Raw genomic sequence first — 25,895 nt, 5'->3', positions numbered from 1 at the left:
AGAAAATAGTTAATATTTTCAGAATCAATTTTGAGTATACTAATATTTATAGTATAGAAACCAGGAAACAAAATCTTAAAAAAAAAAAAACTAAACACAATTTCCTTGGACTGGTAAAACATGAGATATATTTATTTATATTCTAATAGTACTTGTTTTCTCTCAACACACACCCCATATTCATTTGTCCTGAGGATTTAATTTTTTTTTCAGAAAATATGGATTTATTTACACAATGCCACCATAAATATGAAAAACAGAGATGGAACTGAAATTCTCCTTCCTTGCTTCCAACGTGCATCACTAAAGTCTGTCTTCCATAACTCTTCCAGCTGCTTGGAGGAGATGAGCTTATTTTCTTTGTTCTCCTGGTTCAAGGAGAAAACTATATCTCTGCTTTTGGCAACCAGTAGACACCAGAGTTATTAGCAAATATATTTTGTGGCCTGCTTTCTCAAAGCAAGATGAGATTTCCCCCATCTGGGTTTTAATGCCCACCATCGCTTGGCCATTCCACCAATGCAATGCTTTTTCTTCCACTATCTGCAGCATCTGCAACTCCCCCTGTACCCAGGCAGCCAAGCATACAGCTTATTTGCTTTCTGCAGATCCTCGTTTGCCTCTGAACACATTACATGCCCTTATTCCTCCTCTCTAATAATAGTTTTCCCTTGAAAATCCATCCCCTTGCCTGTTATCATCACTTTAATAAATTTTGTGTGGAGAGGGACCATGGATAAAATAGAGAGCAATGTTCTTTCTTATAAAGATTTACCTTAGGATTTTTCATATTCTGCTATTCTTAGACCTTTATGAGGATTTTTGAGTTATAGTTTGGATTCTTCATAGTCTCGTTCAGCAGGTGCTGGTGCAAAATCATCAGATGAAGTAGTAAATGAGGTTGCTAGTGACATCTTGGGCAAACTTCCAAACAACTTCGACGTCGAGGCTGCCATGAGGAGATACCCAACAACTTATACTCAGAGCATGAATACTGTACTTGTCCAAGAGATGGGACGGTTCAATAGGTTACTGAAGACCATAAGAGATTCATGCATAAATATTCAAAAAGCAATCAAGGTAAGGCGAAAAACACCCAAAAAACCCATTAAATTATATATAGCATTCATTTATTTAGCAAATATTTGTTTAGCACAAATACTGTGTAAGCACTATTTTGGGTTCTGGGGATAGATAAGATTAGAAAATAATTCTTGCCCTTGAGGAGCTTATAGACTTCTGAGAGTGAGAGTTAATAAACAGGGAAACAAGTATAGAGGATGTTAGATAGGGATAGGACCCTGGATTGGATATATGCTAAGGAGACACAATGTGGTAAGGAATGAGCCCTTGCCCTCATAAAGCACATTTTTTCATTTATTATTATTTTTTTTTTAGAGATGGGGTCTCACCCAGGCTGGAGTATAGTGATGTGATTACTGCTCACTGCAGCCTTGAACCCCTGGGCTCAAGAATTGATTTGCCTAACCTTCCTGAGTAGTTGGGACTAGAGGTGTGAGCCACCAAACCTGGCTAATTTATTTTATTTTATTTTATTTTAATTTTTTTAGAGAGATGGGGTCTTGCCATCCTGCTCAGGCTGGTTTTGAACTCCTGGGCTCAAGTGATACTCCTGCCTCGGCCTCCCAAAGTACAGGGATTATAGGTGTGAGCCACCAACTCCTGGCCCAAGCTCAAATTTTAGTGAGGGAGGCAAACTGAAAAATAAACTGGCCAAGTGTGGCGGCTCATGCCTGTAATCCTAGTACTTTGGGAGGGCACAGTGGGAGGATTGCTTGAGCTTAGGAGTTTGAGAACTTCCTTGGCAACACAGCAAGACCTTGTCTCTTCTGGGAAAAAAAAAAAAAAAATGCTGGGCATGGTGGTGCATGCTACTCAGGAGGCTGAGACAGGAGGATCGCTGCAGTAGGCTACGATCCTACCCAGCCCAGGCAACAGAGTGAGACCCTGTGTCAAAATAAAAATAAACAAATACATATAAATTTTGGTAAGTGATAAGTTTTATGGAGAAAAATTAAACAAGATTAGGGAGTAGAGAATGATGGGTGAAAAGCTCTCTTAGGTTGGGTCAAGTCCCTCTGAGGAATGACTCTTGGAGAGAGACCTAAATTATGTTAAGGGGCAATCCATGGAACGTTTCAGGGAAGAGCATTTCAGGCAGAGGGTATAACACAAGTGTAAAGCCAAGAGAAAACATGCTGGGCCTGGTCTAGGAACACAAGTAGGAGGTCTGATTGGCTAGAGTGGAGTGAGCACGAGACAGACACTACTACTAGAGAGAAGACACCAGAGGCTGGATTGTGATGGTGTTAGCCATAGTTAGGATCTGAAATTTTGTTTTATTTTAAAGTATAAATATAAAGAGAAACCTTCAGAGGGTTTTAAGCATTGAAGTGAAATTACCCATTTTGCATTTTTAAAAGTTTAATCACTGCTGAAAGGATTATGGGGAAACAGCAGTACAGACAGAGACCAATGATATGATTGAGAAATCCAGCTGAACTGGTCTCTTGTAGTAGCATTGGAGGCAGAGGGAGGTGGCTGCGTATGAGTTATTACTGAAAGAAGAGTCTACTAGGCTGGCTGAAAATTAATGTGGGTGTGAGCAAGAGAGTAGTCAATGATAACTCCTAAATGTTTGGCCTAAGCAAGTGCAAAGTCTGGGCAAGGAACAGATTTGATGTAAAAAATCAAGAATTATATTTTGGTCATATTAATTTTGAAATGCCTGGTAGACTCAATGGGAAGGTCCAGTTGTTAGATACCTGATTTAGAGTTCAAGAAGGAAGTCAAGTCTGGAGATAAATTTCAGAGTCTGCATCACGTTGATTATATTTGAAAATAAAATGTATAAATTCTCTCAAATATTTTGGTAGTACTGATGAGCATTTTTCGGTGGCAAGCAAGTCTATGCAAACCTATCCACAAAGGCCGAGAAACTGAGAGGGCAAAGAAAGAAGCTGAACAAATCCAGTTTCTCAGAAAGGAACATTTAATAGTGACTTACGAACAGAAGTCATAATGTTCAGGCAGCCGTGAGAGGGGATGGTGGGTCCTCACAGCTTTACCCCCTAGACCCAGGGCTGATGCATCATGGGGAAGGAATGTGTAGGACAATTGAAGATGATCCCTCAGGGAAAGCAATAATGGTATGTGAATCTGCCCAGTGCCACAGTTTAATGTCAAGGTTGTTTTGACCTAAGGGTAGGATTTATGGTAACAGTGGATAAAGTAGAAATCTTAAAGGCATTCTCAACACAGGGGTTAATGAGATGCCAACATGGCAGATTGGCATCCAAGATGGAGTTGCTTTATTCTCCACAAGCATAGATTACTTTGAAGCATCAATTTCTTTCCCGCAACTCATATGAACTACTTATAATGCCCTTTCTCATGCTGTTCTTTCATCTTTCTCTTCATATTTCACTAATTTGAGGAAGAAAATGTTTCAAATTTGAAAAACCTAACTTGACATGATATCTGTGACCAATGTAGCAGTGTAAGTCCTTATATTAAACTCATTTCTTTTTCCAATATCTCAGTGAAATGACACAATCTAACTGGGACAATTTTATATCACATTCTCTAGTATAATGCTAAAACCAGGTGTATTTTTAATGACAATATCCAATACATAAGACAAAATCTATTTCTTACAGTTACACAAAAGGTAAATTATGACAATAAATTCAGCAAACATGTTGAACCTATATATTTGTAAAAGATCAAAGTTCTACTAAAACTTAAAAGTTCAATATTATAAAAATGTCAAAGAATTGCAATTATAGAAGGATTCAATTTTAGTTTACCCAGGATTACAGCAAATATTTAAATACTTAACAGTATTCGCTGCTGGCAGGTCAGTCATCAGGAATTCTCATCTGTGTTATTGGAAATGTAAATTGTTGAACCTCTTTGAAGTACAACTTGGTAATACCAGTAGAAATGTTAAATCTTCTTCATCCTAAATATATATATGTTTATATGTGCACATATATGCAAAGCTATAAGCACAGGAATGGTCAGCACTGCATTGTTTCAATAAGTGATTAACCTTAAATATTATCCAGTGGTTATGATAATATACACAATGAAATGCCCATCAATTAAGAGTGAGATAGTTTTATAGTTGCCGATGTGGAAAGATGCCAAGACATATTGATAAATGAAAAAAGGTGTATAACTTTATGTATTGTTTGACTCAATTTGTGAGTTCTTAAAAATATGCATATTCTCTGTAAAATTATATTCTCCTGAATTTGCCATATTTGCCTTATCATTTACCCTCTGCTTCTCTATATATAAAAGACATATATATTTATAATATACCTTAAAGATATATAATATATATAAAGATATATATATACCCATATATAAATGTTTTCTGAATTATTTGAGAATAGTGGTTGCTTATACCCCTTTATCTCAATACTTTAAGGTATACTTTCTAAAAACAAGAATACTTTTTATAATATCATAATACAATTATCAAATTTAAGAATAAAAACCTAAATATAATATTTTTATCTAATCAGCAATCAAACATTTCTATTTTTCAATCATGCAAATTCTGTCTTTTCTAGCGAAATCTATTCTGACACAGATTTCAGACCAGGATCAAACATTTCATTCGGTTGCCATGTTTCTTTACCTTCTTTATTCCAACACAGTTTCTCAGCCTTTCTTTATGTTTGATAATATTGACATTTTTTAAGAATACAGAGCAATCATTTTATAAAATGTCCTGTGTTACTTTTTAAATGAAATAAAAAACTAATTGGAAGTTTTTAAAAAGTAAAACAATGAACAAAAGAAATTACACATTATAATTATGGGATAAAGCTGAAGTTATACCCAAGAAAATGTATAGTATTAACTTTATTTTTAATTTAATTATTAAACAAGAAAGATTGAAAAGAAGTGAATTATTTGGCTTAAGAGACAAGAAAAAGGATATCCTGTAAGTTCAGTACTAGAATAAATAAATTTTAAATGCTAAAACTGAACAAAAAAAAAAAGGAAATTTTGAGGAGGAGTAAAGGTATAGAAGTGTTGAACAACTCCATTTACAAGTTGAGCTAATTGGTGTATATGGAACACTGACTCCCACAAGAGTATAATATACTTTTCTTTTCAAATCAACATGGAACATTTACAAATATTGACTATATAAAAACCATAAAACAAGTCTCAATAAATTAAAAGGTCTGAGATCATCAGTCTATATTCTCTGATCAGAGAAGAATTAAGCTAGAAATGAATAACAAAAGCACAATGAGAAATATCCATATATTTGGAAATTCAGTAAAATACTTCTTAATAACTCACAGCTTAAAGAAAAAATTTAAATGAAAATTTAATAATAATTTCTATTAAATTAGAGTGAACAAATATCAACATGCCAAAAATTGGAGAATGCAGCTTCAAATATATGTTAGAAAAACAAAAAGCATAATAAAATAAAAACAAATTAATGAAATAGAAAACAAACATAATAGACTCAACAAAGCCAAATGGTCATTATTTTAAGACTAATAGAAGCGACAAAGCAAAAAAAGAAGTAACCAAAAACTAATATCAACAATGGAAATGAAGTCATCAAAATAGACACTATAAGAGATCTGAAGATGACATCATGGAAACATTATGCCAATACATTTTGCTTATTTATTTCTTATTTTTGTGGCTATGTAGTAGATGTATATATTTATGGGATACATGAGATATTTTCATATAGGCATACAATGAATAATAATCACATCAGGGTAAATGGGGTATCGATCACCTCAAACATAGATCCTTTGTGTTATAAACAATGAATTATTCTCTTTTAGTTATTTTTAAATGTGCACTTAAGTTACTGACTGTAGTTACTCTGTTGTGCCATCCAATACTAGATCTCCTTCATTCTTTAAAATATTCGTTAACCATCCCTACTATTAACCCTACTACCACTACTCTATCCAGCATCTGGTAGCCATCATTCTACTCTCTAACTCCATGAGTTCAATTGTTTTAATATTTAGCTTCCGTGGCCCGTGCACGGTAGCTCATGCCTGTAATCCCAGCACTTTGGGAAGTGGAGGCCAGTGGATCACCTGAGGTCAGGAGTTTGAGACCAGCATGGCCAACAGGGCGAAACCCCGTCTCTACTAAAAATACAAAAATTGGCCAAGCATGGTGGGAGATGCCTGTAATCCCAGCTATTTGGGAGGCTGAGGCAGGCGCATTGCTTGAACCAGGAAGGTGGAGGTCGCAGTGAGCCAAGATTGTGCGACTGCACTCCAGCCTGGGTGACAGAGCAAGACTCTGTCTCAAAAAAAAAAAAAAACTCCCACAAATTAAATGAGAGCATGCAAAGTTTGTCGTTTAGGGCCTGTCTTTTTTTGCTTAATATAATGATCTCCAGTTCCATCCATTTTGTTGCAAATGACAGGATCTCATTATTTTTTATGACTGAATAGTACACTGTTGTGTGTAAGTACCATGTTTTCTTTATCTGTTCCTTTGTTGATGGACACAGGTTGCTTTCATATCTTGGCTATTGTGAGTAGTGCTTCTATAAACATGGGAGTGCAGATATATCTTCAGTATACTGATTTCCTTTCTTTTGGATACATACCTGGCAGTAGGATTGCTGGATCGTACGGTAGCTCTCGTTTTAGTTTTTTGAGGAACCTCCAAACTGTTCTCCACAGTGGTTGTACTAATTTACATCCTCACCAACAGTGTACAAGCGTTCCCTTTTCTCCACATTCTCACCTGCATTTGTTACTGTCTGTCTTTTGGATATAAGCCATTTTAACTTAGGTGAGATGATATCTTATTACAGTTTTGATTTGGGTTTCTCTGATGATCAGTGACATTGAGCACCTTTCCATATGCCTGTTTGCCATTTGTATGTCTTCTTTTGAGAAATGTCTATTCAGATATTTTGCCCATTTTAAAATTGGATTATTAGAGTTTTTCCCACAGAGTTGTTTGACCACCTTATATATTCTGGTTCTCAATCCCTTATCAGACAGGTAGTTTGCAAATATTTTCTCCCATTCTGTGGGTTTTCTATTCATTTTATTGATTGCTTCTTTTGCTGCGTACAAGCTTTTTAACTGGTGTGATCCCATTTGTCTACTTTTGCTTTGTTTGCCTGTGCTTGTGGAGTATTACTCAAGGAATCTTTACCCAATCCAAAATCCTGGAGAGTTTCTTCAGTGTTTCTTCACAGTAGATTCATAGTTTGAGGTCGTAGATTTAAGCCTTTAATCTATTTTAATTTTTTTAATATGGCAAGATGGGGGTCTGGTTTTACTTTTCTGCATATGAATATCCAGATTTCCCAGCACCATTTATTGAAGAGACTGTGTTTTCCCTAAAGTATGTTCTTGGCAACTTTGTCAAAAAATGAGTTCGCTGTAGATGTATGGATTTATCTATAGTTCTCCTTTCTGTTCTGTTGGGCTGTGTGTCTGTTTTTATGCCAGTACCATGCTGTTTTGTTTATTATAGCTCTGTAGTATAATTTGAAATCAGATAATGTGATTCCTCCAGTTTTGATCATTTTACTCAGGATAGCTTTGGCTATTCTGGGTCTTATGTGGTTCCATATAAATATTAGGACTTTTTTTCTATTTCTATAAAGAATGTCATAGGTATTTTGATGGGGGTTGCACTGAATCTGTAGACTGCTTTTGGCAGGATGAACATTTTAACAATATTGATTCTTCCAATCTATTGACATGGAATATCTTTCCATTTTATTGTGTCCTCTTCAATTTCTTTCACCAGCATTTTATAGTTTTTATCATAGAGGTCTTCTTACTTCTTTGGTTAAGTCCTAGGTATTTTATCTTTTTGTAGCTATTGTAAATGGGATTGCTTCTTGATTTCTCTTTCAGATTGTTCACTCTTGGCATATAGAGATGCTACTAATTTTTGTATGTTGATTTTATATCCTGTAACTTTACTGAATTTGTTTATCAATTCTAATAGTATTTTTGGTGGAGTCTTTAGGTTTTTCCGAATATAAGATCATATCAACTGCACACAAGGATAATTTGATTTCTTCCTTTCTGATTTGGATGTGCTTTATTTCTTTCCCTTGTCTGATTTCTCTAACTAGGACTTCCAGTACTATGTTGATAACAGTTGTGAATGTATGTATGTTCCTTCTATACCCAGTTTTTAAGTATTTTTTAATCATTAAGTGATGTTGAATTTTATCAAATGCTTTTTCAGCATAAATTGAAATTATTATATAGTTTTTGTCCTTCATTCTGTTGATATGATGTATCACATTGACTAATTTGTGTATGTTGAATCATTCTTGCATTCTTGGGATAAATCCCACTTGGTCATGATGAATGTATTATTGAATTTAGTTTGCTAGTATTTTGTTCAAGATTTTTGCATCAGTGTTCATCAGGGATATTGGCCTGTAGATTTTTTTTTTCCTGTAGTTTTCTTTGTTTGATATGTCTTTGTCTGGTTTTGGTAAAAGTAATACAGGTCTCATGCAATAAGTTTGTAAGTATTCCCTCCACCTCTGTTTTTCAGAATAGCTTGAGTAGGATTGGTACTAATTCTTCTCTAAATGTTTGGTAGAATTCAGTACTGAAGCTATCAGGTCCTGGGTTTTCTTTGCTGGGAGACCCTTTATTATGGTTTTAATCTTATTACTTGTTATTGGTCTGTTCAGGTTTTAGATATCCTCATGGTCCAATCCTGGTAGGTTGTATGTTTCTAGGAATTTCTCCATTCTTCTAGGTTTTCCAGTTTATTGGTATAATAAATTGCTAATAGTAGGCACTAATGATCCTTTGAATTTACGTGGCATCTATTGTAATGTCTCCTTTTTCATCTCTGATTTTATTTATTTTGGTCTTCTCTCTTTTATTTTCTTAATGTGTCTGAAGTTTTGTTGATTTTGTTTATCTTTTCATAAAACCAACTTTTCATTTTGTTGATTATCTACTTTCTCCATTTCATTTTTTCTGCTCTGATTTTTATTATTTCTTTTCTTATATTAATTTTGGGTTTATTTGCTCTTTCTTCGCTAGTTCTTTAAGATATATCATTAGGGAGTTTATTTGAAGTTTTTCTACTTTTTTGATGTAGGCACTTATAACTATAAACATCCACCTCACTACTGTTTTCACTGTATCCTGTAGGTTTTTGCATGTTGTGTTTCCATTATCACGTGTTTCAAGAAAATTTTCAATTTCCTTTTTAATTTCTTCATTGATTCACTGGTCTTCAGGAGAATATTGTTTAATTTCCATGTATTTGTATAGTTTCCAAAATTCCTCTTGTAATTGATTTCTTGCTTTATTCCATGTAGTCAGAGAGGATACTTGATATTATTTCATTTTTTTGGATATTTTGAAACTTTTTTAGTGGCTTAACATGTGAATGATCCATGTGCTGAGTAAGAAGCATGTGTATTCTGCAGCTACTGGATGAGATGTTCTGTAAATATCTATTAGGACCATTTGATCTGCGGTGCAGTTTAAGTCTGATGTTTCTTTGTTGATTTTCTGTCTGGATGGTCTGTCCAATGCTAAAAGTAGAGTGTTGAAGTCTCCAGCTACTATTTTTATTGGTGTCTATGTCTCTCTTTGACTGTAATAGTTGCTTTATCTTGGTTTTCCAGTGTTGGATGCATATGTATTTAAAATTGTTATATCCTCTTGTTGAATTGACCACTTTATCATTATATAATGGCTTTCTTGGTCTGTTTTTGTAGTTTTTGCCTTGAAATCTACTTTGTCTGATATAAGTCTAGCTACTCCTGCTCTTTTATGGTTTGTATTGGCATGGAATATCTTTATTCTTTTATTTTCAGTCTATATGTATCTTTGTAGGTGAAGTATATTTCTTATGGGCAACAGATCAGTGGGTCTTGTTTTTTAAAAAAATTCATTCAGCCACTCTGTGTTTTGATTGAAAAGTTTAGTCCATTTACATTCAACATTATTGATAAGTAAGTACTTACTCCCACCGTTTTGTTATTTTCTGGTTTTCTCTTCCTTTCCTTCCTCTCCTTCTCTTAGTGAAGGTGATTTTTCTCTGGTAGTATGTTTCAACTTCTTGCTTTTTATTTTTTGTGGATTTATTATATGTTTTTTGATTAGAAGTTACCATGAGGCTTGCAGATAATATCTTGTAACCCATTATTTTAAACTGATGACAATTTAAAACTGATTGCATAAACAAAGAAACAAGCAAAGAGAAACCTAATAAAAACTCTACACTTTACCTTCATCCCTCCTGCTTTTTAACTTTTTGTTTTTCCTATTTATATCCTATTATACTGTCTGTGTCTTGAAAAGTTGTTGTAGTTATTATTTTTGATTTGTTCATCTTTTAGTCTTTCTCCTCAAGATATGAGTAGTATACACACCACACTTACAGTGTTACAATATTCTGTTTTTCTGTGAATTTAGTATTACCCTGAGTTTTATACCTTCAGATAATTTCTTATTGCTCGTTTATATCCTTTTCTTTCAGGTTGTAGAACACCCTTTAGTATTTCTTATAGAACAAGTCTGGTGTGGATGAAATCCCTCAGCTTTTGTTTGTTTGGGAAAGTCTCTTTATTTCTCCTTTATATTTGAAGGATATTTTCACCAGATATACTATTCTAGGGTAAAAGTTTTGTTCCTTCAGCACTTTAAATATGCCATGCCACTCTCTCCTGGCCTGTAAGGTTTCCACTGAAAAGTCTGCTGCCAGACATATTGGAGTTCCATTGTATATTGTTTCTTTTATCTTACTGTTTTTAGGATCCTTTCTTTATTTTTTTTACCTTTGGGAGTTTGATTGTTAAATGCCTTGAAGTAGTCTTTTTTGGCTTAAATCTGCTTGGTGTTCTATAACCTTTTTGTACTTGAATATTGATATCATTCTCTAGGTTTAGGAAGTCCTTTGTTACTACTGCTTGAATAAACTTTCTTCCCATATATATCTCTCTTTACCTCTTCTTTAAGGCCAGTAAGTGTTAGATTTGCCCTTTTAAGGCTATTTTCTAGATCTTGTAGGTGTGCTTTCTTCTTTTTTCTTGTATCTCATCTTACTGTGTATTTTCATATAGCCTGTCTTCTAGCTAACTAGTTGTTTCTTCTGCTTGATTAGTTCTGCTGTTAAGAGACTCTGATGCATTATTCAGCATAATAATTGCATTTTTTAGCTCCAGAATTTCTGCTTCTTTTTAAAAATCTCAATCTCTTTGTTAAATTTATCTCATAGGATTCTGGATTCCTTCTCGGTGTTATTTGGAATCTTTTTTTGCATTTCCTCAAAACGGTTATTTGAATTCTCCGTCTGAAAGGTCACATATCTCTGTATCTCCAGGATTAGTCACTGGTGCCTTATTTAGTTTATTTGGTAAGGTCATGTTTTCTATATGGTCTTATTTTTTATTTTATTTTATTTTTTGCTACCCAGACACTATTCATTATCCTAGATGGTCTTGATGCTTGTGGATGTTTGTCAGTATGTGGGCACTGATAAGTATTTACTGTAGTCTTTGCAGTCTGGGCTTGTTTGTACCCATGCTTCTTGGGAAGGCTCTCCAGATATTTGAAGGGACTTGGATGTTGTGATCTAAGTTTTTGGTCACTGCAGCTGTATCTGCTTTAGGGGGCACTAGAAGCCCAGTAACACTGTAGCTGTTTCAGACTCATGGAGATACTGCCTTGGTGGTCTTGGATAAGGTTCAGAAGATTTCTCTAAATTATAAGGGAAAGAGTCTTGTTCTCTTCTCTTTGTTTCTCATAAACACATAGACTGTCTCTCTCTCTGTGCTGAGCTGCTTGAAGCTTGGGGAGGGATGCCAAAAGTACCCATATGGCCACCAACATTGAGACTGTGCTGGGTCAGACCTGAAACCAGCACAGCAGTGGTCTCATCCAAGGCCTGTTGTAACCACTCCCTGGCTACTGTCTATGTTTGCTCAAGGCCCTGGGGCTCTACAATCAGCAGGTGGCAAAGCCAGCCAGGCTTATGTCCTTCCTTTCACAGCAGTCAGTTCCCCTGGGCCCTGGACCAGTCCAGAGATGTTGCCTCGGAGTCAGAGCCTACAGCCTGAAACCTGAATACTTCACCTGGTGCTCTGTTCTACTGCTGCTGAGCTGGCACCCAAACCATAAGACAAAGCTATTCTCAAACCCAGTTGTGTTGTCTTCTTTCCCCTTTCCGCAGGCAGAGGAGCCTCCCCCTGTAGCTACCATCACCACAGGTTCACAGGGAGTACTGCCAGGCTGCTGCTGATCTTCACTCAAGGCCCAAGGGGTCTTCAGCCACCTTGTGGTGAATGTTGCCGGTCAAAGTTAGTCTGTGATTTAATAGCTAGCAAGTAGCCAAGTATTGATTAAGAAGATTTTTCTATTAAAATTTGGTTAGATCAGGTGCAGGTACAGTGGCTCACACCTATAATCCCAGCACTTTGGGAGGCCGAGACAGGAGGATTGCTTGAGGCCAGGAGTTGGAGAGCAGCATGGTCAACATAGTGAGACATCATCTCTATAATTTTTTTTTTTTAGACAGGGTCTCACTTTGTCACCCAGGCTGGAGTGCAGTGGCACAATCTTGGCTCACTGCAGCCTCACCCTCCCAGGTTCAAGTGATCCCCTTGCCTCAGTCCCCCAGGTAGCTGGGACTAAAGACCTGCACCACCAGCACCCAGCTAATTTTTGTATTTTTTGTAGAGACAGTGTTTCACCATGTTGCCCAGGCTAGTCTTAAACTCCTTTCCAGAAAGGCCATCCAGGAGCCAAGGCCTGGAATCAGGGACCCTAGGAGCCCTCTTGGTGCATACCCCACTGTAGGAGTCAAGCTGGTACCTAAGCTGCAAGTCAAAACCCCCTTTACTCTTCCCTGTGCTTTCCTCAAAAAAGAATCTCTCTTGGTAGCCACCAAGGTGGGAATGTGCAGGGTCACACCTGAAGCCAGCATGGCGCTGAGTCTCAAGGCCCATGGTGTGTACTACCTGGCTACTGCTGCTTATTATTCACTGTCCAAGAGGTCCTTAGCCAGCAGGTGATGAATCCCGCCAGGAGTGGGCACTTCTCTTCAAGAGTGCAAGGTTCCTTTGTGACCCAATATGTGTCTAGAAATATTGTCCAGGAGTCAGGGCTTAGAATGTGGGCCCCAGGACTGTTTCCGGTGCCCCATCCTACTGTGGCTGAACTGGCCCCCAAGTTGCAAGACAAAGTCCTCTTTACTCTTCCCTGTCCTCTCCTCAAGCGGTAGGGAGTAGTCTCTCCTGCAGCTGCAAGCTGTGCTGCCTGGGATTGGGAGAGGGGCGGCGCAAGCACTCTGTTAGCCACCCTGGCAGGTGTCTCACTGGATGGCATGCCCCACAAGCCCCTAGCTCCGAGTCTAGCACAGGACTAGGCCTTACCTAGGAATTGTAGTCCCTGTGGCCTAGGCTGCCTTTCAAGTTTATTTAGAACCCCAGAGCACTTTAGCTGGCGGTGGCAAGCCTCGCTGAAACTCAAGTTCCAACCGCTGGGGTGTGTGTTTCCCCTGTAGTTACGGTTGGTCTAAATGCTGCTTTTTTTTTTTTTTTTTTTTTTTTTTTGAGACGGAGTTTCACTCTTGTTGCCCAGGCTGGAGTGCAGTGGTGCGATCTCTGGCTCACTGCAACCTCCGCCTCCTGGGTTCAAGCAGTTCTCCTGCCTCAGTCTCCCGAACAGCTGGGATTACAGGCATGTGCCACCACAGCCGGCTAATTTTGTATTTTTAATGGAGACGGAGTTTCTCCATGTTGGTCAGGCTGGTGTCGAACTCCCAACCTCAGGTGATCCGCCCGCCTCAGCCTCCCAAGGTGCTGGGATTACAGGGATTACAGGCGTGAGCCGCTGCGCCCAGCCCTAAATGCTTCTTTCACAGGCATCAGCTGAGCTCTTCCTGGTGTTGCTATCTTCTGTGACAAGAAGGCACTGAGTTCCAGCACAGTCTCAATCACTGTGCCATCCCTCCCACAAGCGACAGATTCTCAGTGCCATACCGCCATTGCCGGCTGATGGAGGAGGGGTGGCATCAGCAATTCCAGACTGTCTTTCCTGCCCTCTTCAGTGCCTCTTTCAGTGACTAAAAGTTAAAACTGGGTACTGTGGTCATTCACCTGATTTTTGGTTCTTATGAAGTTGCTTTTTTGTGTAGATAGCTGTTAGATTTGGTGTTCCTGCAGGGAGGATGATTTGTGGAGGCTTCTATTGGCCATCTTGCTCTGCCTCCCTTCTCAAACATTCCAATGCCAATACATTTAAAATGTAAATACATTTTAAAATGTAAATGAAATAGACAAATTCTTGCGAAAACATATGTTACCAAATTGATACAAGAAGAAATAAAAATCGGAATAATCTTTTTTATGTTTAGAAGTTGAATTCATAATTGAAAAACTTTACATGTTAGAAGCCTCTTCTGGTATCTGATAATTTGAGGTTGTCTGCTTCAAGCCTGTAATCCCAGCACTTTGGGAGGCTGAGACGGGTGGATCACGAGGTCAGGAGATCGAGACCATCCTGGCTAACACGGTGAAACCCCGTCTCTACTAAGAAATACAAAAAACTAGCCGGGAGAGGTGGCGGGCACCTGTAGTCCCAGCTACTCGGGAGGCTGAGGCCAGAGAATGGCATGAACCCGGGAGGTGGAGCTTGCAGTGAGCTGAGATCCGGCCACTGCACTCCAGCCTGGGCTACAGAGCAAGACTCCGTCTCCAAAATCAAGAAAGTTACTAAAAAGAATGGGACATTATCATGTTGAATGAACACAATAAGAATACTGGTGATGGTTGACTGTGGTCTTCAGTGTAGGTTACCTGGCTAGGCTGTTCGTTTAAGAAATATTCAGCTTGATTATGTATTTCTTCTTGACCTGCTTCTTCCTGTGTCCTTCCTGGAAGATAAAGGGCTGGCTCTAGTATTCTAGGAATTAAAAGGGAAAAGAAGCCCCAGGGAATCTGAGCATCCAGTATTCATGCATTCACTTAATCCCCCTGATTTCAGCGTGGTAACTTTGGCCCTAATGGGGCCTGACATTTCCCACTCTAGGGATTTCTGCATTTTCCTCTCCAGGCTGTACTCAAGGTAGGTAATGCGTAGTTTGTGGGGTGGGGGAGAAGATCTAGGATTCTGTTTTTTAAGCCAAGTTTTAATGATCTTTAACACTGCCCTACTCGCTCCACTTTCAGAAGTATCTAGGACCTTCATTCCCAAGATTTAGGGGTATTGTGCAGTGTATGTCTGGTTGATTCTTAGCTTCTCCCCCTGCCAATTTAGGATCAGGTTTCTACGTACCAGTGGTCCATATGCTTTCTAACTCCCACAATTGTGTTGTCATTTTCCCTTCCCCTCTTTGTTTCCACACTTGGGGGCTTATGTCTTTAAAAAGTAAATTCCTTTACTGCTGTTTTAGTGAGGTTTTGAGAAGAAGGCAAATGAAATGTGTATATTTAGTACATCAAATTTACTTCCAAATCTTCTCCCTATGTTAGTTGGAATATTTTCAACTATAGGAAAGACAGAAATGAATAATAGCAACTGGCCCAGTTAAAAGTCAAATAGGAATTTTCAGGGCCTTCAAAGTTTTAACATCTGTGCATCAGTCATTCAAAATGGGAAATGGTCAACCAGACGTCATAATTCAATTCCAGGACATTTTAACTTTTCAAAGTATTTTATGTAATTTTTCTAATTTTATATTTAGCACCATGCATTTTCAGAATGCAGTATAGAGCTGTATTATCCACTTAATAGACAGTAAACTAAGTCAAGGTTAGTCTGTGATTTAATAGCTAGTGAGTAGCCAAGTATTAAGATTTTTCTATTAAAATTTAGTTAGTTCAGGTGCAGGTGCAGTGGCTCATGCTTATAATCCTAGCACTTTGGGAGGTCAAGACAGGAGGATTGCTTGAGGCCAGGAGTTTGAGACTGGCATGGGCAATATAGTGAGACCCCATCTCTACAACTTTTTTTTTGAGACAGGGTCTCACTTTGTCACCCAGGCTGGAGTGCAGTGGCACAATCTTGGCTCACTGCAGCCTCGACCTCCCAGGTTCAAGTGATCCTCTTGCCTCAGCCCCCGAAGTCACTGGGACTACAGGCGTGCACCACCACGCCCAGAAAATTTTTGTATTTTTTGTAGAGATGAGGTTTCGCCATGTGGCCCAGTCTAGTCTTGAACTCCTGAGCTCAAGTGATTCACCTGCCTCGGCCCCAAAGTGCTAGGATTACAGGCATGAGCCACCTTGCCTGGCTTCCTATACAAAACAATTTTAAAAGTAAAAAATCAGTTGGGTGTGGTGATGCATGTCTGTAGTCCCAGTTTCTTGGGAGCCTGAGGTGGAAGGATTAGTTGAGCCCAGAAGGTCGAGGTTGCAGTGAGCCATGATCCCACCACTGCACTCCAGCCTGGGCAATAGAGGAAGATCCCATCTCAAAAAAGAAAAAAAAAAATTGGTTAGATTAAAATTGTTGATATTCTAAGGAATAATTCAGACTGCGTGGCCTACTTGTAAGCAAAAACAAATATCTTCACTTTTTTTTTTTCCTGTATGACTCAACCTTAACTAATCACAATGTAAACAGAGGATAATTGTGAAGGAGGTATTTAAAAGGTGGTTGCTTATAGTCTATCATAATCTATACTATTATATTAACCAAGGTTAAATGTGTTTCAGGGGCTTGTAGTCATGTCTACAGATCTTGAAGAAGTGGTTAGCAGCATTTTGAATGTCAAAATTCCAGAAATGTGGATGCGTAAATCCTACCCAAGCCTTAAACCACTTGGCAGCTATGTGAATGACTTCCTTGCAAGACTAAAATTCTTGCAGGTAAGTTCATCCGAATGACCGTATATTGTTAAGTTTCTCCTGTCCATTTTCTTCTTCATAATGCTTACTGTAATGGGTATTTCTCTCTAGTTTTTCTGTGCCTCCCAAGCACAACTCAGCACTACTTAATATTTCATGTAATGTATGTAACTGCTACACCGAACTGTCAAAAAGCTAGTACTAAATGAAGGGAGAAAACATCTAGCTATGTTGGTTTTTCCACTAAGTATTTAACATTAAAATAGATACCTACAGCAGAACATCTTAGAAAGCCAGTCAAGCGACCAGTGAGGGGTATTAGAGCTTCATTGCCCAGCACTTTTCTAGGTCGTGAAATCACTAGATTGCTGGTTCAGCCCAAGTCAGTAATGACCTCAAAGGCTAATTGTCTTGGAAATGTTGAGTGGGCAGAAGCCTATCTACTAATTGTCTGGTAATATTGGTGCTTAACTATGTTCTTATTAACAATTGTACCTATTAGAAATATTGATTCATTTCCTAGATTCTGTATATAATGTGTCAAAAACTGCCTATGAAGAAATTTCTGCAGGGATAAAATGGTTAAACTCCCTTTTGATAAAACAGGCCTTTTGTTTGCTACAGTCAATACTAAGGAACTAAGATTGTTTTTGAAGTTATACCTTGGGCTCTTATAGGGAAAAGCTTTTCAAACTCATGTCTTCAGATTTGCTTCTCTAATTTACTATCTAGTTAAAGTTGGTATTCAACTGACTTACCATTAGAATATATGTTATGAACAGAGAATTAAAGTATCTTGATATTTCTAAAGGCCTTAAGGTCTCACTACCCTGCTTCTTCCAGGAATTCCTTATACAATATTGCGTTCCTATATGTTGAATTTTACTGTGTTTTAGTGAAGTAGGAAGAAAAACTTCCAAAACAACCTTCTGTTGGGTACTAATGACTAATTAGAGAGAGAAAAAAAGTGAAAAAAAAACCCAGAACCATCAGACCAGACTTTATGGGGATCTCTTCTTCCGTTCAACTATATAACATGATATATTGTGTAACAATGCATATCAGATATTCAGTATTGTAGGGAGCCTTTCTGAAAGAATGACGTATAAAACAGACATTTGTTTGCATTAATGCACATTGTAATTTCCAAGCTGATATGATAGGTATGAAATTGAAGTCAGGACAAACACCGAATATGCCACCTATTTTTAAACCTTGCGAGTATGGCTTGTTATTACCCAGAGGTCATTTATTAGTTCATCTAAAAGATAATAAGTGTCTTTGGATAAATTTTATTAAGTAGTGTTGTATTCAGAAGTTGAAAGGCTCTCTAGGTGTGGTGGCTCACGCCTGTAATCCCAGCACTCTGGGAGGCTGAGGAAGGCATATTGCTTGAGTCTAGGAGTTCAAGACCAGCCTGGGCAAAATAGCAAAACCCCTTCTCAACTAAAAACACAGAAAAATTAGCCAGGTGTGGTGGTGTGTGCCTGTATTCCCAGCTACTTGGGAGGCTGAGGTGAGAGGCTCGCCTGAGCCCTGCCTGGGCAACCAGAGTGAGACTGTCTCAAAAAAAAAAAAAAAGGTTGAAAGGCGCTACTGTTAGCCCACTTGTGTTTTACACCCTAGCAATGGTACGAGGTTGGTCCTCCTCCAGTCTTCTGGCTTTCTGGCTTCTTCTTCACACAAGCCTTCCTGACTGGTGCCCAGCAGAACTACGCCAGGAAATACACAATTCCTATTGATCTTCTTGGGTTTGACTATGAAGTGATGGAAGACAAAGAATACAAGCATCCTCCTGAGGATGGTAAGTGAGTGACAGAATGAGTCGGCTCATATCTGGGCACTGAACAAAAACATGACATTCTAGCTTACTTTCCTCAGCTGTTAAAAAAGTAATAAACATGAATGTAATTTACCCTAAATGCTGGAGAAAAAAATTATTGAGATACAAAGAGCAAATGAGTGAGCCAGGGGGAAAGAGAGAGAGGAGTGAGGGGGAATGATCAAGCAAATAAGGGAGGAAAATGATAACAGCAGATGAATCTGGGTAAAGAATATATGTCGTTTGTACTTTTTTGCAAAATTTTGTAAGTTAGAAGTTATTCCTAAAGTGTTAAGAAGGTAATCATCAAATTAACAGCACATGGGATAATCAGCCATAATCTTATGTTGACTGTGGGGACTTGACATGTACAGCATTGAAAAGGTTTTTCCTGGTCCCTTGAAGTGTATACCTTTGTAGAATCCTAAAATATGTATTCTTTCCTGTTATATATATGTCATTCCAAAACTTGGAGCTTACCATTCCAACACTTACACCTAATAGAAACATTTGCTTTGTGGTTGAAGGATTGTGAGGAAATCTTTATTTTCTCAATGATTGTCTACACTTTATGGCTACCCTGATGTTTCATTTCAAATTTAGTGGACAAGACCACTATTTTAAATAAGTTATTTTTTAAATGCTACAGATTACAGAATTTTACCAAAATTGTCTTTATATAAATGACATTAATCTCTAAGTGACTGTTAATGTGTACTGCTTTAACTAATGTGTTGAAGACAACTTCCTTATTCATCACTGAATGATGGATTCACTGGCTCACTCTTCTGTCAGGCACTGGAGATATCAACAGGGAACAGTTTAGGATCTTGTCCCTCAACTAATTTATACTGTGGTGGAAGACACTAACAAGTAGATATGTAATCACAACAGTGTATGATAATCACATTAGTGTGCCAAGAAGTTTTATTTTAAATTGATGTCACAAATCTCAAGATGGTTTGTAACACTATGAAGCAATCCCACTACTATTCCCGGGGATATTTGCTTTCCTCCTGTCAAAACAAACAACCACTTATGCCCTCTTTGCCCTTCCTTCTGCTCCCACATCTCACCTTATCCTTCATGGAAAAAAATTAAAAGCCATCTGAAGAGAGCTTTTAGCACCACTGACTCACTGCATTTGTCAACATCTGTACCCTTGAGGAATCTAGATCCCATTTTCTTTTTCCTTCTCAAGGGCTTTGCTCCTTTAATTGTGCCCTCTCTTTCAGGAATAAATGATTTCTCTCATTAATAAATAATTCCTGTCAACCTACAACATGCTCTAGAATCTCTCATCTTAAATCAACCATTTCAATTGTCTTTCTACATCCCCCTCAGCTGCTGTCCCGGATCTCCGCTCACCATTATAGCAAACTTTCTCAAAAGAATTGTCTTTACATGCTGTCTGCAGGTTCTCACTTCCTATTTGTTGTCTACCTTTCATCCTTTCTAATCAACTGATGCTGTTCTTTTCAGAGTTAGCGATGGCTTCCATGTTGACAAATCCCATGAATTCTCTTCTGTCTTCATCTTGATTTCTTAGTGATTTTTACCACTTGCCATCTTCATCTTTCTAGAGACATGCTTCTCTGTTTCCAGGACATCACCCTCTCCTGATTTTCCTTATCTCATTGGCCACATTCATGCAGGTTGGCTGGTTTAGGCTCCCCTAATATTACAGTTTCCAAGGACTCAGTCCTGGGACTATTTCTTTTTTCTGATAGCATCCTAGCCCCAAGTGACCTTATTCTTTTTTGTATCTTTAAACATTAACTCTGCTTATGTCCTCCAAATGTAAATCTCTGAATCTTCAATCTAGATCTTTCCTCTAAGATCAGACCTCCATACCCAATTGCCAACCTGAAATCTCCACTTTGGTATCTCCTGAATATGTAAAATGAGACATTTCCATAAATGGCACCACCATCCAGACAGAAACCCAGGAATTCTTCATTCTTCTGCTCCCTCATCTGTTCATATCAAGGGCAGTTGCTCACCTATCATCCTACTGTCAGCACACCTTTTTTATTTTTTTTTGAGACAGGGTCTCACTTTGTTACCCCAGCTACCGTGCAGTGGTGTGATCTTGACTTACTGCAGCCTTGACCTCCTGGGCCCAAGTGATCCTCCCACTCAGCCTCCTGAGTACCTGGGACCAAAGGCGTGCGCCACCATGCCCAGCTAATTTTTTCATTTTTTGTATAGACAGGGTCTCCCTGTGTCGTCCAGGCTGTTCTTGGTCTCCTGAGCTTAAGGAATCCACTCATCTTGGGCTCCCAAAGTGCCAGGATTACAGGTGTGAGCCACTGCACCTGGCCCCACCACCTTTTTTATCTTGCCTTCTCCTCTAGCCTTTATCCTGTCTCCCTACTGTCATTACCCACTTATTGCCTTTAATTTGTATAGAAGCCACAGAATTTTTTAAAAAATGAAAATAGATTATATCAGCTTTTGGTCTCCATTGAAAACCCAGACAACTAAATACGTTTTTTCCCTTTGTGGTTTGAATAAAATCCAGACCCCTTATGGTGACAATGAGGCCAGGCGTGTTCTAGCCACCACCCACCCATACAAGCTCATCATGTGCCATTATGCTCAGGTCACACTAACCTCCTGACAGTTTCTAGAACAGCTCCCGTTCTTTTCTTTTGGGATCTTGGGAACACCACTTTCATCTGTTGGAGCCGCCCATTTCACCTTATTATCCCCTCTTGCAACTCTGCTTATTAACTTCAAAGCATCAGACTGTAATGATTTTATGTGTTTGTTTCTTTATATCTCTGTCCCTCACTACAGTACAGATACCAGAAGAGCGGTGACCTTGTTTGTCTGCACCATTCTTTCTTGAGTGCCTCTCAGTGTCTAGCACATAAAGGGCCCTCAAATGCTGCTGGGGAAATTCCAAAAATTATGCTACTGGAATCCACTAAAAATGTATGGACTCGAACCCAACCTTTTAAAGATACCTTTTATTCCACTCTCTAATACTTAAACAGTTTTATTGCAGAAACACATTTAAGAACAATGAATGCAAGGAATAAAGAATCATTGGGACATATGATATCTTAGAAATAATATTTTTCAGTCACAGATGCCTAACCTACCATTAATCTGACCATTTGTTCAAAATCTCTTTATTCTTAACATACTCAAAAGAAACTTTATCCCACTAGAGGCTTTTAAAATAAATAAATAAAACAAATACAGAAGGAAATTTAACAACCTTCTGCTAAGTTATTTATTGAATATAAGCTTTAACAAAATTTTTTCCCATACAGCTCACTATATTACATGTCATAAAAGACACTAATAAATGTGAGTTTGAGCCCCTGCCCTCATAAAATTAAAAGTATAGTTAGATAAATTTAGCAACATACCACAAGGATAAATAATTTGGCTCAAATTAAGTATTTGGCAATAGAGGAAAGGAATGTTTAAGTTGGGTAAAAGCAAATCAAGGAAAGGGCACGGATACTTACCGTGGGGCTGCTCTGTACCACTGCTGGGATCCAGAGAATGCCCAGTCCATTACACTGAATCCTCACAGTACCCCTATGGCTCAGATACTACTATTACCGCCATTAGACAAGGTGGAAACTAAGGCTCAGGGGGGTTAAGTAACTTGCTGTAGGTCTCACAGCTAATAATGGACAGAGTTGAGATTCAGACTCAGGTCATCTGGCTCTCATGCTTAGCTGCTTTCTCTATGGCCTACTGAGTAAACACCGCATGTTCTCACTCATAGGTGGGAACTGAACAATGAGATCACTTGGACTCAGGAAGGGGAACATCACACACCAGGGCCTATCATGGGGAGGGGGGAGGGGGGAGGGATTGCATTGGGAGTTATACCTGATGTAAATGACGAGTTGATGGGTGCAGCAGACCAACATGGCACAAGTATACATATGTAACAAACCTGCATGTTATGCACATGTACACTACAACTTAAAGTATAATAATAATAAATAAATTAAAAAAAAAAAAAAAAAAAGAAGTTTGAAAACATCACATTTCTCAAGGAATGTTTTCTTAAAGGAGTGATGGTTACTTCTTAAGTATTTAATTTAGATGCATGAATTTTTTTCTAGTTCTTTTCATATTATTATAATAGGCAGAAGGTGGCATTTGGGTTGAAGTTTGAGCAGCACTGATGATATCTTTTAAGGGTTTTATGTTTTTGAACTCAGCTAAAAGACTGAATTTATAAGCATTGCCAAAAGCTTCTGAACTAGCTAATACCCAAGATCAAACTATTGTGTTGCCCGTTATTATATACTGAACATAATTATTCTACAGGGTAGCTGATATTTCTTTTTACATTGATTTACTAATTTAATCCACAGAAGCTCTTATTAAAGAAGATCAAGTATTAAAAATCCAAAACTATCTTGAAAACAGTGGAGTAAAAATAAAGCACAACTTATTAAAGGATCCATAAAGCCCATTTAGTGTTCCAAGATCATACACTGAAGAGCAGTCATCAGCTAATTAAACTGTTCTACTGACTACCACAGTGTTGGCCCAGGCTTAATTTATAAAAGCTGATAGATTTCTGCAAAATCTCAAACTTTATTATTTTATACACTTACCAACACACACATATGCATTTCATCAATAAGCACACATATCCACAAATTAGCCTTTTTGTCATCCTAGTTTTTTCCTTCCTACTTAGCTAATTATCAGAAAGAAAAAGAGAATCCATGGAATGATTTAGATAAATGGGTTTTTCCCCAAGGAATCAATTTCTCATAGGACCCTAGTGGGAGGGACATAAATCACACCTGAGAACAGCTTGGGATAGAAGCCAAGTTTCTTTTTTTTCCAATCTCTACCCCTTCACCATACTTTATAGATATTTTTGTATGTTCCTGTTTCTAGGTTCTGGGCCTCATAAAGATGTCATCCTTGTATACCTAAGATTAAATTAAAATACAATGAAAAGGGGCAGCTAAAGGCTACAATGCTGCTGAAAGTTTTTTAGTATTTGAAATCTGTATTAGTGAGGGTTCTCTAGAGGGACAGAACTAATAGGATATATGTATATATGGGAGGGAGTTTATTAAGGAGAATTGACTCACACGATCACAAGGTAAAGTCCCACGGGATAGGCTGTATGCAAGTTAAGGGGCAAGGAAGCCAGTAGTGGATCAGTCAGTCTGAGTCCCAAAACCTCAAAAGTAGGGAAGCAGACAGTGCAGCCTTCAGTCTGTGGCCACAGGCCCAAGAGCCCCTGGCAAACCACTAGAGTAAGTCCAAGAGTCCAAAACCCAGAGAACTTGGAGGCTGATGTTTGAGGGTGGGAAGCATCCAGCATGGGAGAAAGATGAAGGCTGGAAGGCTTAGCAAGTCTGCTCTTTCCAACTTCTGCCTGTTTTATTCTAGCTGCACTGGAAGCTGATTAGATAGTGTCCACCCACATTGAGGGTGGGTCTGCCTCTCCCAGTTCAATTGACTCAAATGTTAATCTCCTTTGGCAACATCCTCACAGACACACCCAGGAACAATACTTTGCATCCTTCAATCCAATCAAGTTGACAATATTAATCGTCCCAGGATCCTATATTATAGATGCAACTACCTAAGCTTCCTCTGATCTGAATTGCTAGGTACTACTAGGTGACTCAGTCACCAGTTGACAGCATTGCATAGCATGAAGGGAGGCAGAAAATAGTGAACGAGAGGGGAACTGGAAAAACTGTAGCTGACACTATGTGCTGATGACATCTCACAGATGGCAAAGGGCATCACTCATAGAGCAGGACAGCTATGAACAAGCACCTGTTAACATCTGTCATTTTCTATATATTCTATATATCTATATCTTCATGGTCCTTACTAGCCATGAGAAATAAAAATGTATTTAAAGATTCTCACCTTATTTCCTATACAATTGATGGGCTGGAAAGAACTTTTATCCCTATCACCACTTTTCTAGGTGTTGACATGAACTCTTTGGTTTACTTTCTATGATATTATCACTCTTCCCAAATGAGGAATAACTAGTCTGATTGGTTACAGGCAGAAATTTATTGGGCTATGCTTTCGAGTCAGTCAGGGAGGGTATTAAATAGCTCACTTGGACCTGTGTATAGGTTCTCTTTCTTTTCCATTGTATTTCATACTATAAAGTTCTCCTTCTTTGCCCTATCCCCACCTGTTTTGGTGACTGGTGGACTGGCCTTAGAGCTGGCCACAGAGGTAAAGACGCAGAATGTGCTCTACAGACCCATCTCTTCCCTCATGCAGGTCCACCCCTCCATTGCCCCGGGCTCAAGGTCCATTTTGCAATCCAGCTTTACCTGAGTTATACATTGGCAGTTATTGGACAAGTGCTTTGTCAATTAATAGAACTGATACTGTATTCCAACGTATTCTTCCCATCAGTTAAAACCCAGAGAAGAGAAAGGGTCTTTCCCCAACTCCACCATTAAACTATCCACATGTGGCCATTTAAATTTAACTATAATTAAAATAAAATTTAAAATTCAGTTATTTGGTCACACCAGCCACATTTCAAGTGTTCAACTTACTAATACCAGCCTCTTGTAGCTAGTGGCTACCATATGGGACAACACATAGAACATTTCCATCATTGCAAAAAGTCCTATTGGACAGCACTGCTGAAGTAGATTTTCATATACAACTCTACAAAAAATGTAAAGCCAAAGAAAGTAACTCATGTTTCACTGATTGCCTAATTTGTACTCTTTAGCTGTTAGTGTACAACATCACTTTCTAGAGAGAGTTCATCACGTGTCTTTCATCATCAACAGACTAAGGAGAGCTCTTGGCAGTAAGAATAAATTCTAAAAGGGGAGGAGCAATTTAATTCTTACGACATTAGAGATCTACAGAAGGGTACTTTGTTCATATGCTGCCCACTGGCCACCACTCGATCCCTATTACCTTTATTAAGAACTATTTTTCCCCCTAGATTTCACAGCTTCTGAAAACACAGTATAATTATTGACTAATTAACAATGTAAATTTGATAACGTTCACAGACACTGAGAACTTCCCATAGACTCATTTAAAATTTCTTTCCTCTTTCGTCTTCCACACCTAATTTTACTATTGCATTATTTCACTAGGCAAAGTTTCAATGTTCTTGAAATATGGATGTTAAAACACTCAGGAGATTGCTTTCATTGGAGAACAAGTCTTAGGCTGCAAATCTAGTATCACCTGCATAGTACTTACATTAGAAATTTCAGATTCAGAACT

At 38.2% G+C, this 25,895-nt stretch overlaps 1 protein-coding gene across 3 annotated transcripts in view; it reads left to right on the top strand.

Annotated features, from left to right (window-relative positions):
• DNAH7 (dynein axonemal heavy chain 7) overlaps window positions 1-25,895 on the top strand; it is a 340,785-nt gene that overhangs the window by 311,703 nt on the left and 3,187 nt on the right. For 2 of the 3 annotated variants that reach the window (XM_009182666.4, XM_031651428.1), the window contains exons 61-63: window positions 850-1,080; window positions 16,706-16,858; window positions 18,464-18,641. In XM_009182666.4, coding sequence (XP_009180930.4) covers window positions 850-1,080; window positions 16,706-16,858; window positions 18,464-18,641 — 562 coding nt within the window. Of the gene's footprint in view, window positions 1-849; window positions 1,081-16,705; window positions 16,859-18,463; window positions 18,642-25,895 lie in introns of those variants that run through there. The other variant, XR_004176604.1, reaches the window with a different exon arrangement.

This window comes from Papio anubis, chromosome 10, assembly GCF_008728515.1.
Source record: "Papio anubis isolate 15944 chromosome 10, Panubis1.0, whole genome shotgun sequence".
Classification (NCBI taxonomy): Eukaryota; Metazoa; Chordata; class Mammalia; order Primates; family Cercopithecidae; genus Papio; species Papio anubis.
This window is presented reverse-complemented; position numbering and strand designations above follow the sequence as displayed.